The sequence below is a fragment of the Hakea prostrata genome, chromosome 6, assembly GCF_041222555.1.
Source record: "Hakea prostrata isolate BN-2017 chromosome 6, UWA_Hpros_2, whole genome shotgun sequence".
Classification (NCBI taxonomy): domain Eukaryota; kingdom Viridiplantae; phylum Streptophyta; class Magnoliopsida; order Proteales; family Proteaceae; genus Hakea; species Hakea prostrata.
The window spans coordinates 27,443,536-27,461,629 of NC_142605.1; the positions used below are offsets into that span (position 1 = coordinate 27,443,536).

Sequence of the window (18,094 nt, forward strand, 5' to 3'; positions counted from 1 at the left end):
CATTATGATAACATGAGCAATATTTTGCTCAATCACTTATAGATCAAATGTATTTGCTCAATATGTCAATTATTTGAATTGCTAGGACTAAACATCCCCAACCAAATACGGTTTATTTGACCTCTGAATAGACCGTTACAGGCTCGCACCTACAATAATACCACATCCGGTAATATATGCCAAAATTTTGCAATAAAACAAGAGATTCTTACAGTACATCCTCCTTTAGTATCAGCTCTCAAATTCCAAAACCTTTCATTATTCTACAGCAGAATTAGATGTCATCCATAGCAATCAAATTCTTGTACCCCCAAAAACAAAAACAGAAACGGAGTCAGAACTCAACGGTTAAAGTTAGTCTCAGAAACGAAAACCAGAATAGTGTACGGAGTTTGTGCTGGCCCCAATGTGAAATGGTAGAAAAGCATTCTCTGCACAAGAAAGTCTCCGTTTGAAATTCTGATATGAACAAGCTTCAAGAAACCAAAAGATCAAGTCATCCAGAATCTGGTGGCCATCAAATCCCGATCATCGGAACCACGGTGTGCAAGCTTCTGAATCTGGGAAGAGAATTCTTCAGCCTGATAAGATTTCCAAAGTGGAGCTTCCGTCAAGGACCAACAGACAAAATATTGAAAAAAATGTATCTTTTATGGTGAAGATAATTCCTAAGACCACAAAACAGGGAAATGCCAGAGGATGCTAGATCTTTTGAAAGTTCTAGTTTGTAATACACATTGACAATCCAAATCAAGTGCTACATCAAACCTGAAACAAACAGACCCCTGGCATGCAAAGTACACAACGGGCATTTACATCATTCTACGACACCTTAGCACCAACAGAACACGGGGCATAATTTGCATCCCACATGCCAAAAATGTGTTGCAAAACAAACTAACCTTCTCATCAATCCACATAAGCGAACTAAGCTGATTGTTGAGAATCCGAACGACAACATCTAATGGGTTCATCCCATCAATAACATCAAGGCCCCCACCCTGGAAAGTCATATGTTAATAATGCAATGTGAAAACATATAGACATGAACTGGGATCATACATTCACACTCTATACCTGGCTGGCATTTAAGTTCTGAATAATCGATTTTATTTGTTCCGTCATCTGTTCCATCTCCCTTTCAATAAACTCAGCCTGCTCATACCTGAATATATACAGAGGACAAACAACAAACTTACTGAAAAAACAGACAAGTCCTTGATAACAATATATAATTCACTAGAATGCCCAAATTGGCAATCGTTTACTCTCCAAAGCATCTAGGTCTCCTCAAAAGATGTAATATGTCTACCAGGTAAACCCTAATCCTTCCTCTTACTTGAGACTACAGAATATTCCTGTGAATTATGCATGTTGTGTTCACTTGGGCCTACTTCTGATAAGAAAGGAATTGAAGGTCAATACTTGAATTGTGAGTGAAAAGAAAAAGGAAACTTCATAATGTGTATAATTTGGAGCAGTGTAAAAGGTTCATTAGACTTTATTTTAAATTTTACTAGAGTTCGCTCCTAACCAAACTGGCCACTCAGGTCTAACAACGAAAACTATCCCCCACTTTGAACAGGTTTTATCTACTGTCCGGTGCTTTGACTAAATTTGAGATCGAACTAAACGGTCCAGGTTAGGGGAAGCTGTATATGAGAAGATTCATAACACTGTTAAAACTTTCATGGGCCATGTCATTGCTCTGTTCCTGTTTTCATAATAATTCTCTATATATATGCTATTTGATAATGGTAATATTCTAAATTAAGCCCCCCCCCTCCCCCCAACCAAAAAAAAAACACTTCTTCTCGTTAATTCAATTTTAGGTATATAAAATGGTAGCTTTGCGAACACCTTTGCATTGCTTCGTTTACTGAAGAACAAAACCATCAAAATCAGAATCAAGCGAAGTTAACTTCTAAAAGACAATCTCTCAGGCAACGGAAGACTAGTTATATATCCTTTAGGTCCAGTCAAATGAAAAAAAGAATTTACTGAACTCACATGGCATCCCTTGTAGAGGCTGCCTCATCTTCCAGTAGTAATGCCCGCTCATCCTTGTAAACACGCTCAGCTTCTTCTTCTATACTATGCAAAGCTTTGTCAACCTAAAAAGAGAATAAAAATTATTTTCAGTAAAATATTTACAACTTCATAAACAATCTAGGGAAACCCAAGTGAGACAGAAACTACAAGTACAATACAAAAGGCTTTACCTACTAAATGAGATGCAGAAATACAAGATAGACAACAGAAGGATAAAAATTGGGACAGGGAAAGATTACACCAGGATCAACCCATCATTTAGCCAAAACATTTCCAAAAATAATTTGACAACAATCGCACCCAAAAAAACATAAGTAACATAAATATTCTGGATTACTTTCACATCTACACATTGGCCCAGGGAACTGTTCACCATATAGCCAAAGCAATTGCAGTCATTGAACCCCTTCAATTATAACTTAGTTCTGAGCAAAAGTCCTATGAGTTTAAAAAGAAAACCACATACAATGTTTCAACAAGCCAGAAACCGATTTTTTTTTAACCAAAAGTAATTGAAACATGGTAGTCTTTTCGGAAAAACTCAACGTGAAAATTGGTCGAAAATACTGAAATTTGTTGAAACCACCAAAACTTGTCGAGACGTTCTGGGTTGATTGAAATTGGTCAAAACATGATATTTCGGAATTATCAGAATTTCTTAAATATTATCAAACCAGTCAAAACTGGGTCTTTTTCTTACGCTCTTCAGATATCATCTTGGTTATTTGGGACACCAAGATAGCTCAGTCGAAATAGAATTTTATGCTCACGCTTATTGATCCTAGATTTAGATCAAAACAACCTAGTGTACTCTTCTTTCAACTGACCCACTTGATATATTTAATCAGAAGTTAGAAGGCTTATAGTATTCGCCTGCCCATGCTAAACAAGACACCTCAACGAGGCATTTACAACCGCTGTAACATTCTGAAGCACATGTGAAACCTCATTGTAAAGCAATTAGCAGGATGCAAGATTAAAACTATCATTACATACTTCTTGTTGGTAAGTTTCAATCAACTCCAACTGTCGCTCCAAATTACCCTGCGTCTCAACCACTTTTGCTACTTCAATCTGAAACAGCATTGTGAACATCAAAATAATCAGAATATGGAGGTCCAAGAAAAACAAGATAGACAAAACATGACAACATAAAAAAAAAACATTCTATAAATAAAACTATCTATCACTAGCAGCCTGCAAACCACCCTTACAATAAGTTTCATGGAAAAAATGAAATGAATATCCAAAGGCCAAATCAAATATCTTTCACAAAGACAGGTTCAAGCACCAAGCTGGACGCTTTACATCAACCTACATACATAGCAGATCTCAAATCTGTGTTTCTTCATTGTATGGCTTGGGTTTATGAATAGTATATTCCCAATAAAGTGACTCCATATGCTGGAGGAAGAGTTGGCGACTAGATACATAAGATCAGTGACAACAAGATCCAACACGGACAAAAACTGGATCTCAAACTCTCTATCAAGCATGAACAGCTTAAGCTGATCAATCATACAGGATATTACTTGAACACAGCCAAAAAGGTACTTTTCGTAAGCAATACATAAATTACTAAATTAAAAAACAAGTGCTCAGCATATTAAGAGAGGCATGACGCTAAAGCGCCAAAACTGTGCCAATTATGGAACCTAAAATATTTCGAAAGACAAAAGCGAAACTTTTCAACACAACTCGATGCAAAAGTTAATTATCCGACAATATGAACCTGAAGAAAGCAGAAATAAAAGCAAAAATGAACTTGTCAGGCAAATAGAATAACATAATTCAGAAGCAACTTCCACAATATTTCTCATCATGGATGAATAGATCACCTCAAGCCTAAGAAGAATGTCTCTATTTTGAAGGATCCTCCTGTCCCACTCAGCTATTGCACAAGCTTGCTTTCGAAATTTCCCACTACGCTCTTGTAGCTCCGAGTTCCATTCTTTTATAATCTGCAAACTTGCAAGGTTGACCCATATTAAGTATTGGTAAAGCAAGTGGAGAAAGTGGGAAGAATTAACTAAGAGAAAGAACCAAAGAATAAAAATGTAACAATCAAAATATATTGACAAATATGTTACCAAGTAGAAACCAACTTGGTTACTACCACTGTTGTCACCTTGCTTTGCCAATAGGATGAAGATGCAGCACCAAATTGGACTCTTTCCCTAATAACCTTTAGTTCATACAGGGGTTGGGCATGGGTTCTCTTAGTAACGGACCTCTTCTATGGGCCTACAGTATCAGTATCAAACTTTGGTACAAAAGTAGGTCAATTAAAAATTTTTAATGTTTGGGGTTTAACCAGGTTAGCTCTGGATCAATTTTAAGCCATCTTTTATTTGGTTTATCTTAGAGGTCATACGATCACTTAAATATCGAATGACCCAAGGTAGAATGTCATTAGGACCCTTACACTGCCCACGACTTCTATGAGAGGTAATCTTATGTTTTAATCAGAAATTGTATTCCTTATTAGATTTAGGAATTTGTTTTGGTGGATCAACACCCTTATTTATAGCCCATAGTGGAAGAATAAGTGGAGATTAGTTAAATAGAATTTGCTTGGGCAAGCTACTGCCTCTCCTCTCCTGCGTGAGACTTGTCTAGTGTTTGAAACCTAGGATGAAGCTCGTGAGTATCACCGAGTAATGTCCCAGTTGCACTCTACTCAATGTAATATCCAATCAGCCAGTTAATAACTAAAATCCTTACTGGAACCAGTCTTCTACCATCATTCCTACCCCTTTTTTCCTCCTTGATTTTGAAGTTTTTTTTCCTGGAAACCTGATCAAATTCTGAAAACCCTAATCTGCTAACCGAAAGTTCCAGATATAGCATCCTTTCTGTCCACAACTTCCTGCAGTGAATTAACCTACAATATACTCCTTCCTATCCAAGATACAGCTTCCCCAATAACTCCATCCAAAACATGTAAGCATGAAACTCTTTTTCTCCCATTCTATTCATCCATATTTGGGGGGACAGCATCTCCACCATAGTCCCAAAGACTCAATCCAAACCTCAGCCCCAGCAACACATAGATCTTCTCAACTGTCCCATTTTTAGAAATTGAGAATCAGCCATCAGTTAAAATCCTAATGTGGACCAAACCCTTCCAACGGTAACTGGTAACACCCCCCTCCGGGTCAAACCTAATTTTAGCCTCAACTGAAATCTAGAAACCCTAAAGTGTTCCCTTTTGAAAACCTATAACCCTTAACCAGAGCTGGTTCTGATTTAACATCCTTACTTCACCCTCAACCATACTGAGGCCAAATCAGCATCCCAACACTGATTCTCAGGATGGGGTTAGTTTTTTGCCATTTTAAAACTAAACCATGTCTACCACAAGAGAAGTGAATCTTCACACACATCAATTTACACTTATGCATATGAGACTTCCAGATGGAATCCACCGTGTGTGAACCATCTATGGTGGAGTCCATCTAGGAGCCTCACATGCATTCCTTTACCTTCATGAATGTGAAGATTCACCAGATTCTTCTACCACTGCAACCTTCTCCATGGCTACTGCAAATCCAGCACCCTCTCTACACACAGAAGCTGTGTCTCACACCTCAAGCCTTCATCCCAACATCGTCTCATACAACATTCTGCTACCAGGTAATATCAAATCCTACTAAATTGATGAAGCACTGATACCCTTCCCCACCACACCCAAAATGACTCAATCATGAAATATCATCATCTCAGAATGCATCCAAGAGCATTAGAACAGAAGGCAGAACCCATTCGGTCCAAATGGTGCAGCTGTACAAGGTCTAATAATTTTACTTTTATGATTTGAAATCCCATGTGATATACAATCTAATGGTACATTTGTGCTGATATTGAGGTTTAATGTTTGAATTTGGGTGTATTTGTTGGTATTAAAATTCTGAGTGAGGATGCATGCAGATCTGTGGGAAAGGGAGGGGAATTAGCATCATAAATTACTTTATTATTCTAAGTTGGAAGAGGTGGAATTAATTTGCAACTGTTTCAACAATTTTACTAGAGATGTTTTCAGACCAACAAACCTAGATGCACGACAGTTCTGAATGAATTTGGATACAACTTGCAACTTTTATAAACAATGGAGTTGGAGTATCCAGAGAGTACAGAGAAAGGAGGGGGTCTAACTCATGATTAATGAGGAGAGGAAGAAGAAAAGAGTAGCAGCAACATCACAAACCAAGGGAAGAATGAAAGAAGGTGGAAAAGTTAGTCTAACATGTTATTTGTCTGCCCAATAGTGTAATGCATTTTTACAGACTGAGGAGCCAGGGTGAAGGTTTTAACTCCAGACAGAGAATGGGATTCCACTCATGGTTCAAACAGAGTGAGGGAAGAAGATAGCAGCAACCTGGAGTCGACGAAGGAAGAGAAAAAATAATATATGCTGCAAAGGAAGAGGAAAAACACATAATGCTATCAGGCAACCAAATTGAGGTCACAAATTCTGCTAGAAACCTGCTTGCTTACATAAAGATGTACCCAAACATGACAGTTTTTCCTGAAACACATTGCTCTAAATCACGCCATATAAAGGGCGGGCCATGACACAAAGGTTGGTGGTAGCCTGAGGTCAAGGCAGTGAAACAGCCTCTCAGCAAAAATTGTTGGGGTAAGGTTGCTTAGGAGCCCCCTCCCACCGCCCCGCGGAAGACTTCAGCACCAGGTTTGCCCTTTCAGATTGGTCTAAATCACTATTTGATGCTTCAAAAGAAAATATGGATGAACATTCAATCAACTCCTGGAACTTGTACAGTCAATTAGCTTTGAACCAATTTGAAACCACAGAAAATGTAAAAAGTAAAGATTACCTCTTCGACAGTTTTCCCAGTTATCTCAGATGGTAATTTAGGTGTGGGAGATATCGTTGTACTAACAGTTGACGATGCAGTCCTGGAATCAAAGCAACATAAATTGGCATCGAAAAACAGATATCTCAATCATAAAGTACATTAGTGGGGAATCTTCAAAGAAGAGCAGAAAGGAGAAATATCAAAGATCAAAAATCATAAAACCAAAAAGACAAAAGGTCACTTCTTTTGGTTTCCTTGTGCATTTAGACTTTAGCATCAAAATATCAAGCTATATCTGACATTTTTCTTCTCATGCTTTCTTGCAGGAAAAATATCAAGGAAGGCATTCAATTAGATAAAATACAATTATTATCCAATAACTTTGTAATTAGTATACATATTTCAAATTTATGAGAGGAAGTTCAACGGTTAAGTTGCGATATTGCAACATGTTGGTTAGGGTTTCAAAACTTGGAAACAAAATCTTCTACAATGCAGCAGGTAAGGCTCTGTAAATTGCCTCTCCAAGACCTGGCAATAGCCAGAGCTTCATGCACTGAAATGTTCATAGAGAGGGCTCAACTCTATCCTTGAAAACAATCCACAAACTTATACAAAAAGTCAGTAGCAAAAGTGAGGGATTTCAGTGGTTGGCATCGCTTTGGTTTTACAGTCAATCTTCTGGGAAGCAACCTTAGATTCTTACTTTCTTACGAGTAATCCTTCAATAAACAGCCCAACCGACCCCACACCCCCACCCCAACAAAAAAGGGAGAGAGAAGAATAAATAGAATTATGCAGAAATATAAGAATAACCTCAAACTACGAAAAACCCTTTAGAGTTGCACTGGGGAAAAAAACCAGACAAGTCCTCCATAAAAGTCTGAACTGAACTCCCATCACAAAATCAAAGATTTAAACAATGAAGGAAGGCAATAAAAAAAAGTACACACCCACTACTGCTTGCTACAGCAACAGAAGTTGTCAAGGCTGCACTGCTACTGGCACTGGCAAAACTGAATTTTGGTGCAGCATCAGTTGATGCACCAGCAGAAGTTGAAGCAGAAACACCTGCAGGGAAGAAGAAAAAAAAATTACTGAGGCAAGAACACGTTAACTTCAGTAACAAAACATTCTTAACCACTAAATCAGAAGATTGAGGGTATAGAACCAATCAAACATGGGAACCATGCTAACAAGCACCACCTAGACTGGAAATATGGGGGGGGGGGAGTTTGACCATAACTTTCTGTGGTAACCAGGAATAACCAAAGAAGACACTCCAGTTTAGACATTAATTGTTAACCTTCAGGAAGGAGCTCATGGTACATGGTAACACTAAGCATAACCTGTCAAAACCAAAACAAGTTACAGACCTTCCACAAACATTATTAAAGCAAAGTGATCAAGATCAACTGTATGGTCTTATCGTCTTGACTCTTGATAACGGATGCGATTCAGATAAAACTGAAGAAATGACCTTAAATGGTAAATCTAAAAGGATTATCCCTAATTTATTGAGTTCCTGAGATCGAATATCGGACTCCTACTGATTGGACAGTTCATCTGTAAAGCCAGTAAGAACAAATTTTTTGGCACATAAGGATCATCCCTAGGACCAAGCTTATCAAATAAAATCCACCCAGTGATGGCATGGTTCAAGAACCCAGTTTCAGATCCCAACTCAGACATGGAACATCAATTTCCAAACATCCCCCCTCAAGCAGAGTGTTGTATCATACAAAAGCTTAAGTGAGAACCACTCATAGCAAGATGTCTCTACGAAATCTGCAGACCAAGAAGGCCTCAGAATCTCAATAGCAAACATCCAATTCAAGCTCGATGCAGACACAAATGAAGGGATAACACACCCTGATAATCTGAAATTGCTATAGTGGACGCTTGTAAACCGAATCCAGTCAGGACAACCACCAAGGGACAGAACAGGATAAGCTATCGTTTCTCCTAGACATCTTCACCCAACTAATGTGTAATAACGTTTCCTAAAAATGGAAGTTAAACAGCAAGAAGTACAGCTGCAATGGCTACATTATATTAAGAAATAAGAATTGGAATAACATTTATCATTACTTTACAGTCGTTCAGTACTTCAGTTGAAGCAAAATTGAACAAAAGAATAAGCAATTTGCTTCCAGTCTTCCGGGACTGAAATATGGAATAAAAGTCCAACAGAAGGGAGCAATAATAAAAACTCACCAAAAGCCAATGCTGCAGTGGTTGTTGACTGAGGCTGTGAAGCTGAAGATGGAGCTGAGGTTCTGGGTGACAATGTAAAACTTGGGAAAGGACTTGTTGTAATAGAGGAAGCAGTCGTGCTACTAACTACTGAAGCTGAAGAACTTGGCCCGAAACTAGGAGCAGTTGGTGTAGAATTCGAGGTAGCAGTAGGTTGTGACGAAAACAAGGTTGCAGTTGCCGTTGTAACTGAAGAACCCGCTGTACTGCCTGTTGAGGAAGTGGCAAAACTAAAAGAAGGAGGCGGCCTCGTGACTTGTGTGCTAGAGACTGTAGAAGTAGACGCTGTGTTGCCAAATCCAAATGAAGGCTGGGAGGTAGTCGACGAAGTAGTTCCAAAAGAGAGAACTGGTGACGATGCTGACGTTGCCGCAGGCGGAGTCACGGACGTAGAAGAGGCAGAGAACGGTGAAGCCGCACTGGAACTGGAAGAGAACAGGTTGGGAAAAGAAGGAGCAACGGAAGCAGCAGTCGAAGAAGCTGGTAGAGTAGCTCCTGACAAAGATGAAGAAAATGCCGGTGTAGGAGTAGCCGTAGAAGCTGATGTTGAAGAAATCCCAAACGCCGGAGAAGCAGCAGGTACAAGAGAAGCTGCAGCGGCTGAGGAAGCTCCGAAAAGCGTAGAAACCGAGAAAGATGGGGTAGTAGTTGCTGCAGAACTTGAAGTTGAAGACTGTCCGAACGGTGAAGCTGCCCCAAATAGAGAAGTACCGGTGCTTGCTGCAGGTGTGGAGCTAGCCGGGGCAGCAGATGCTGTAGAAACTGGAGCCGAAGAAGCTCCGAATGGCGAAGCCGCTCCAAAAAGATTCCTACCTGTACTGGCTGCAGATGCAGAACTAGCCGGGGCAGCAGTTGCTGTAGAACCTAGAGTTGAAGAAGCTCCAAACGGGGAAGAAGCCGCCCCAAAGAGAGGCGGAGCGGTAGTCGCTCCAGACGCAAATGGGGAAGAAGGAGCAGACGAAGCCGGAGCAGACGAAGCAGCCGGAGCAGACGTAAATCCAAAGCTAGGGCTCAACGATGTTGATCCAAATGACGATGAAGTCGAGCCAAATGGTAATGAAAAATTTGGGGCAGAAGAGGCATTAGATCCACCAAATAGGTTAGATGTAGTAGAAGCTGTAGTTGTGGAACTTGCAGATGTCGAGAAGAGCGATGTCCCCAGCGAGAAGCCGCCAGAAGATGGAGCGGCAGAACCAAAAAGAGATGAAGAAGGTGATGCGGTTGATCCAAATGTAAACCGTGATTGATTTTGCTGCGAGGAGGAGGCGATAGTGGTGGCGGTGGCGGTGGTGTTAGGGAAGGAAAGGAAAGGAGATGATCCGAACGGCGATGTAGAAGAAGAAGTGGAGGTAGGCAAGGAGAAGGCCTGAGGTTGACTAGATGAAAAAGAGGTTGAGAAAGGGGAAGACGACGACGAAGAAGAAGAAGATGCAGAGGACCCGAAAGTAAAGCCCGACATCGTTCCTCTGCTTTCAATTTTCCCTCGTTCCCACGCCTCCGGCCTCTGAGTGTAAGAGTTAAATTGTTGCTTCTCTTCGCGGCCAAACGCTCTTCAACTTTTTTGCACTTTCACCCTTTCAGATGATTGATTGAATTGACGAATATAACCTAAAAGGCGTCGGCTACTGTATTTGGTTAGGGTTCTTTGTGCAATTTCGAAAAAGAGCGAGGGTTTTAAAATACGGAATCGGTTACTAACGACTCTGATCTGGATAACGAATCAAGTCTAACGTGCTGGAATGTAGTTAAGGTGGGAAGGTTCTTTAAAAAATCAAATTTTTTTTATTTTTCTTTTAAATCCTAAAAGTATACATGTTTAGTTCCTTAAATTTTGAAGGAAACTTGTCCGACAATCCAATTTTTTCACTCTAAACCTTTTTAAAATTCTATAAAATATATAAAACATTTTCTTTTTTCTTCCTCACCCCATTTTACATAAGACCTACATGTTTTTTTTTTCACTCCACCTTTGTAAACAAACACGACTTAGGTGGAAATTTTTTAGTTCTACCATGCACAGTGGAGTAAAAAAAATAAACATGTGAAGACCCATATGTAATGAAATAAGAGAACACAAAAGAAAATTAAAAGATTTTATAAATAAATTTTATGAAGAAAAAAAATTTTAATGTGAATCACATTTTATTGTTTTTTACATTTTTTCACAACAAATTTTGAAGTTTTGAAAATCAATGGGAGTGAAAAAATTACAAACCTCCTTTGCCAACTTTCTCATTCCTGTAAATCAAACATGCTACACTTTGGGATTTAGTTGAAAATTATATATTTTCAAATTTTTCCCTCCCCACTTATCTAGCAAATAAATGGAATTCTTTTTAGTAAAATCAACTCTAATGGATTGATTCTCTGATCTAAAAACATGTAGGACATGTTTGATAATAAATCCAAATCACCTCTCTAGCTCTCCATTTACCCTGATCCTTTTTCACCACAAGTATGTGTGGGTCTCATAAAAGATTCATGAGAGATCTCACCTTTGAATTATTTTATTAGTATCCAAAATGGGTCACAAACTATATATGTGATTATAAAACATCAGGAAATAGTTATCCGGAATATTTGATAAGCTATTGAAAACATTTCTAGGTGTTTTTGCATTAAAAAAAAAAGTGTAAGATAAATTTCTTTTGTTTCATGTATATTTTGAAATATAAATTAAAACTTATGAAATTTTCTACTTCAACAAATGATTTTGATGCAAAATGGTTTGTTTCACAAAAATTGAGTGTTGGCTGTGATCATAAAAAAAACTTTGGTAGAAGTATAACTATTGTGGTAATGTTTTCAAAGCAAGTTTTATTATTATTATTATTATTATTATTTTTAGTTAACCAAATGCAAGTACGCTTTATTTCAAAAGTAGATATGAGAAAATAAAAAGAAAATTAGAAGATTTAGCAAAAATACTTATGTGGAATAAGTGAGAATGTGTCAATGCTGAATTGGTAGAATAGTAATATCTATATTTCTCTGTGGATAAGTCAACTTGCCCGGATGAACTTAAAAAAAAAAAACAAAAAACTGGGGATGGGGTTGGGAAGACAAGGTTGCTGCCCACTTTCCATTGAACCAAACAAGATATTCATTTCATGAAAAAGCAAATTTTCAAATATTTTCTCACAGATTCAGTAAACAGCGCAAATAGACGGTGCCTTGCTATTTCTGTTAAGAGTTCGCGCCTTTGGTTCTCCACATTCCAACCAACCCAAGTTGAAAGCCTGAAACGATGGTAGCTCTCTGACTCTCTCTCTCTCCCCCTCCCACGTTCACATCTCTTCTGTTTTCCGCTTTGTTTTTCATTTATTGCTTGTTTAAAATCAACCAGATTCCGGAGGAAATCTGTTTTGCATTCCTTTTTGAGTTACTGCACAATACTGGTAGTTAAGCACCAGCATTACCAAAAAGAGACAATCCACAATTAGCTATTTTCCCTTTTGTTGATCCACCAATATAGGCAAGGGACGCGTCATCGTGTTTGAGTCATCATAATGTTTTTTTTTTTTAATTTATGAAAGGTTTTTTTCTTGATCAAAATAGGATCTTCTTCTTCTGGATTGCTTTCTATGTTACTGCTGTGATGGGTTCCTTTTCCTGCAAATTAACGTAAACTGTTTCCCTCTTTTGGCTGCATCTTCCAATCTGTTGCTTTTTTATGTGGGTGTTGGAGTTCAAACTTGTGATTCTAACGACAGAGGACTCAGACTTTGGTGTCGTTTGAGACCCAGTTCATCTACAGGGGGAAAAAAATAAATTCTGCAACCAAATGGTCAATGTTAGTTTTAGAAATTCGTCTGGTTTATGGGATCAATATGGTCTGCCAGAATGTCAGGTTCTGGTGGTGAGATGACGAAATTATTGCAACTTACCTCTGCCACTCTAATGAGATTAGTCAGACGCAAACGTCTAGGTTACAGACTCAATTGGAGAAAGCTGTTCTTTGTTTCTGTCATCATGATGACTATAGCTGGTGCTGTGTATCAGACATACACACTCCCTAATCCTCTTACGATTTGGGCTCTCATGCCACCAGGAGCAGTTTCATCAGAGAAAGCCTTGATTAGTTTAGGGCAGGTGAATAAAGGTCCTCTTGCAGGGACTGTAAAGATTTTATCGCTTCCAATTTCACCTCCTACTACTCTGAATTCTACTGGCTCAATACAACCAGTAATAGGCATGGAAAAGGATCCCAAAAACCCAGCAGACAGAAATCCTAGAAGAAAAAGAAGAAGAACGAATGCTAAGAAAGGAAACTCTGATGCACCGGTGCTCCCACCTCCTCCTCCTAAAACTGAGCCCTCTGCTTGGCAGGTAGAGTCTTGTGGGGTTTTCTCCATTTCTTTTTCTTCTTCTTTTCCTTGTATAAGAAGGGGAGTTTGTTGATCTTATCACGTTTGGTGTTTTTTGGTCTGAACTGAGTAGAGATATGTATGGTCATTGCCGCCTGATGAAGCATTTGCTTATGCCAAGAAAGAGATAAAACATGCTCCAATAGTTACTGAAGATCCTGATCTACATGCCCCTTTGTTTCGGAACATTTCTATTTTTAAAAGGTGAGACGAATAAAATTCCATAAGCACCTTTCTCCTGCCTAGTAGTTTTCTTTGAATAGAATTGTGGAACTGATCTGAAATATAAAGTGCATTTTTTTTTGGAAGGTTTCAGATGATCAATATGTATCTGTGGCCCTTATTCTCTTGAATGCTAGTAATCGAAAACACATGGTTTGTTATAGTTTTCTTGTTGGATGATAGGAGATAGAGTTAGTTGGTGTGGTGTTACATCCATTCGGTTTCTTGTCTACCAGTATCCACTGTGGCATATAAGGTACACCAGAGTTGGTTATTATGTACTGCGTGGGCGTGCCAAATAAGACCAATAGGAGTTGCTTATTGCAATGTTAAAAGTTTCAGGCTACATGGATAAATAAGGGCTGCCATTTCCCACAAAAATTGCCAAAGTTAAAATACTGGCTCCAAACTCAGCTTTCCAGGACCTGCATAGGCAGGACTGCTACAAGGTAATGGCTTTTTTGGTATGTAATGATCTTATTGGTGGGTCTTGTTAAGTTTCAGGACCTTGTAAAGTAAAGGGGGAACCCATCTGTGTGCCCTTTATCACCCCCCCCCTAAAAAAAAAAAAAAGAACACCCCAGTGTCTTAAGAAATTCTCAAAAGGAAAAGTTAGTTTTTCCCTGAGTATCCTTTTGATTGTTGATCACTTCCACATGAATCCTAACAACTTTTGTAGCTTAAAAATACGTTATGAAACTTGTAGGAGCAAATCAGTATAATGAAGGTAAATGAATATGAAATTTTCAATCATGATCATTTCCTTTATCAGTTTCATTTTCTGTAAAGTCATATAATTTGAAAGATTCAGATAATAGAGATGCAGTTAAGTGGATGACTGAAGTTTTACTTGAGATTTATCTAACATTCATAATCAGATCACACATGAAGGAATTAGTAAAACAGAGAGTATGCTAGATGGAGATATTGAGCAAACATGCAACATGTTGGCTGATGGGTTATTCTTAATCTCCTCCTAAACCTTGATAATTCTCTCATGTTAAAGGGACACTTGAAAACCTATAATCAATCCATTTAACTGCTGTAGTTTTTTTGGATAAAAACTTCACTCACCAGAGGAGAGAGAGTAAGGGGTAGGGAAAAAGTACAAAGTGAACCAAGGGCAAAGCCCAGGCAAAGCGAACTAGAAAACAGAGGTCAATAATGGGCACCAAGTCTTACTTTCACACACTCTCCTCCTGAAACTTTCCTGAATATGCGTATCTCCCCTCCAGTGCAACCAATCCATGGATTGGTATGGGAGATGCCATTTATGCAATTGGCATGTAGATCCCTTGACCTTGGAAGGAATTCTGACAAATATGGCTGTAACTGAGATTCAAGTGCAAGAAAAGGAAGTTGACACTACTGTAACTTGTAGTCATTTATTTACTCAGCAACAAATCCTTTTAGACTGAGGCATAATGAAATGTCTAGCATAATGAAAACTGCAGCATTTCTACATGGTACATTTCCTTATAGAGTTCTTGTATGCTTGCACAAAAGAAACTGGAAATGATTCTTGAACATCTACACTGTCCTTGGTAATATTTCACCACCTTTCTCTAAAATCTTGTGCACCCTAGCTGGGATGATGGGCCGACTGCTGTTAGTGTTTGTCATCTGCAATTGAATTTTCTTTGTCTCTAGGTGTTTCTCATATCAGAACTGTGACCTATTTCCTTATAATCGAGACTTCCACATCTCCAGCTGTTTCCCCCTCTTCTTTGACTTTGAATGTAAATCTAGATTAAAAATTAGCCATCACACTTCTAAGTAATTGGATAGTACTAAATCATGACTCTATTTGTGAACCAGTTTCTGTGTAACTTCTACTTTCCTTCATGGTAATGTTTCACCCTGTGATTATATTTTACAAGAGAAAATTATTAACAAGCTGGTTGCATCCTCAAACAAAATTGTTATATTCTCTGAATTTTTTTTCCTCTGGAAATTGTTACATTTGAAGGTGATTCTATTGTACAAGAGAAAATTATAAACAAGCTGGTTGCATCCTTAAACAAAATTGTTTGATTCTCTTCCAGTCTTTCCCATGGGTTTTTTTTTTTTTTCAGGAGCTATGAATTGATGGAAAACATACTTAAGGTTTATATCTATCCTGATGGAAAGAGGCCAATTTTTCACCAACCAAATCTGCAGGGCATTTATGCTTCCGAAGGATGGTTCATGAAGTTAATTGAGCAAAACAGGCAGTTTGTCACGAAGGACCCGAGAAAAGCTCACTTGTTCTATCTTCCATATAGTGCACGCCAGCTGCAGGTTGCTCTTTATGTACCTAACTCACATAATTTACAACCCTTATCAAAATATCTGAGGGACTATGTGAACATGATTGCTGCAAAATATCCTTTCTGGAACCGCCATCAAGGATCAGATCATTTTCTGGTTGCTTGCCATGACTGGGTATGGTAGTCTGCTATCTCTACTGTCTTCTTAAATGTGCCTATTTTACTTTTCTAACCGTGTAGGTTCTTAACCTGATTGGGCGTAACCCAAGTATCCTCAGCTGGGTTAGGTTAGAGACTTCAGGTTCAAACTTCTTGGGCACAAACTCAACCATCCACAACTAATAGATATATGTATGCATGTATAATATGTTAACACATTATAGGATAACCATCTAAAAGCAACAAACATTTGTTAATTCAATATAATCTCTAGGGAGTTATACAACTATGGCTTATAATCCCTAAGGATTATAGTAGGTTTGAATCATCACATATGAGAGGATGCAAGTGTATAGTAACTTAGAGGTGACAAAAATAGGCCAGCTGATCAAATCTGATCCTTCCCTCTCCTTTCCTTTTTTCCATGGTGAGAGGATTAGGTGGACCAAATTAAGAGGGGAAAACTTTGTTCAGATGTTGGATTGGATGTTAGGTTTGAGAGTAGTGATACACTTGAATGGTCTAGGGCTGACTTAAGCTGGACCAATCTGGTTTTGATTGATTTTTTTTTTTTTTTTTTTTTTTTGATCATTTCCATTACCCTTCCCAAATCCTGCTTGTGTCGAATCTGTCTATCCTATGCAATTGGTATACCAACCTTCAAGGCAATACGTAAAACTTGTGCAGTTCTTTTTCCCACCTCAAAGCTTCATTAAATTTTTTTTTTCTTTCCTACACCAGATTCTGAGTTATTTTCTCACCTAATTTTAATCTTGTGCAGGGTCCATACACTGTGACTGAACACAAGGAACTAGCCACAAACACCATAAAAGCTCTCTGCAATGCTGACCTATCTGAAGGAGTCTTTGTTGCTGGAAAGGATGTTTCCCTTCCAGAAACCACAATTAGAAATCCCAGAAAGCCTCTCAGGAATGTTGGAGGAGGGAGAAGAGTTTCTCAGCGCCCAATCCTTGCATTCTTTGCTGGAAACATGCATGGTAGGGTCCGCCCCATATTGCTTAAACACTGGGGTCAGAATAAAGATGAAGATATGAGAATATATGGGCGTCTGCCAGGCCGTGTCTCCAAGAAAATGTCTTATGTTGAACACATGAAAGCAAGCAAATTTTGTATATGTCCGATGGGGTATGAGGTGAACAGCCCTAGAATAGTTGAAGCTTTCTATTATGAGTGTGTTCCGGTGATCATTGCGGACAATTTTGTACCTCCACTCAATGAAGTGCTAGATTGGAGTGCTTTCTCTGTGATTGTGGCAGAAAAGGATATAGCAAACCTGAAGGAGATTCTCCTAGCTATACCCATGAGACGCTATCTTTCTATGCTAACAAATGTGAAGATGTTGCAGAAGCATTTTTTTTGGAACCCAAGACCAATCAGATATGATTTATTTCATATGATTTTGCATTCAATTTGGTTCAATCGACTGAACCAGATTGAACTTTCACAGGAATCTTGAACTTTTATCTGGGTCATTAGTTTGACGTGCAACTTCATTCGCTAAAACTGACCATCTTGCAGAAGATGGATGACCTTGAAGAGGATGAGAGGGCTTCAATCAGGTATAATAATGTTCTCAATATTTGAGGGGAAGGGTGTATTCCTGGTATTTTATTTTACATATATACTTTTTTGAAGCCCAAGGTGCCAGTACTTCATCTAGTTGGAAGTGTACAGTTTTATATACAGGGATTGCAAGCATTGATGAGTATCCAAACGGAAGAAACGGCGGTCGATAATTTTGTATTGTACGTATACCCTCAGTTCACTACGCTAACATGCAAAGTTGTTCTATACCATCAGTCCATGATCAAACTTAGATATTATTATTATATATCTTAAACCAAAATGTTGAACCCTTCAAGAACTTATAAATTTAGCACAGTTTTGAAGTTAAAAGTAGTAATGTGAGCAACCATGCTAAGAAGTCTATGGTCTTATTATTAGAATT

At 38.4% G+C, this 18,094-nt stretch overlaps 2 protein-coding genes across 2 annotated transcripts; one reads left to right on the plus strand and one right to left on the minus strand.

The window, feature by feature from the left end:
* Positions 1-7: 7 nt before the first annotated feature.
* On the minus strand, positions 8-10,679 carry EMB2766 (structural constituent of nuclear pore). Its single transcript, XM_089158581.1, has 9 exons — positions 9,090-10,679; positions 7,826-7,943; positions 6,891-6,972; positions 3,891-4,013; positions 3,049-3,126; positions 2,011-2,114; positions 1,078-1,165; positions 903-1,001; positions 8-581 (listed from the first exon to the last, which is right to left on the minus strand). The coding sequence occupies exons 1-9, from the start codon at positions 10,585-10,587 to the stop codon at positions 492-494; spliced, it is 2,280 nt and encodes a 759-aa protein (XP_089014707.1). The 5' UTR covers positions 10,588-10,679; the 3' UTR covers positions 8-491.
* Positions 10,680-12,947: 2,268 nt separating this feature from the next.
* On the plus strand, positions 12,948-17,807 carry LOC149012992 (putative glycosyltransferase At5g03795). Its single transcript, XM_089159633.1, has 4 exons — positions 12,948-13,457; positions 13,569-13,699; positions 15,793-16,141; positions 16,907-17,807. Exons 1-4 carry the CDS (start codon positions 12,948-12,950, stop codon positions 17,600-17,602), a joined length of 1,686 nt encoding a protein of 561 aa, XP_089015759.1. The 3' UTR covers positions 17,603-17,807.
* The last annotated feature ends 287 nt before the right edge of the window (positions 17,808-18,094 follow it).

Coding starts and splice junctions, on each gene's coding strand:
- LOC149012992 (XM_089159633.1), top strand. CDS start 12,948: ATGGGATCAATATGGTCTGCCAGAATGTCAGGTTCTGGTGGTGAGATG. Junction 13,458..13,568: donor CTGAGCCCTCTGCTTGGCAG/GTAGAGTCTTGT, acceptor TGAACTGAGTAG/AGATATGTATGGTCATTGCC. Junction 13,700..15,792: donor AACATTTCTATTTTTAAAAG/GTGAGACGAATA, acceptor TTTTTTTTTCAG/GAGCTATGAATTGATGGAAA.
- EMB2766 (XM_089158581.1), bottom strand. CDS start 10,587: ATGTCGGGCTTTACTTTCGGGTCCTCTGCATCTTCTTCTTCTTCGTCG. Junction 7,944..9,089: donor CACTGCAGCATTGGCTTTTG/GTGAGTTTTTAT, acceptor TCTTCCCTGCAG/GTGTTTCTGCTTCAACTTCT. Junction 6,973..7,825: donor GCTGTAGCAAGCAGTAGTGG/GTGTGTACTTTT, acceptor CTTTGATTCCAG/GACTGCATCGTCAACTGTTA.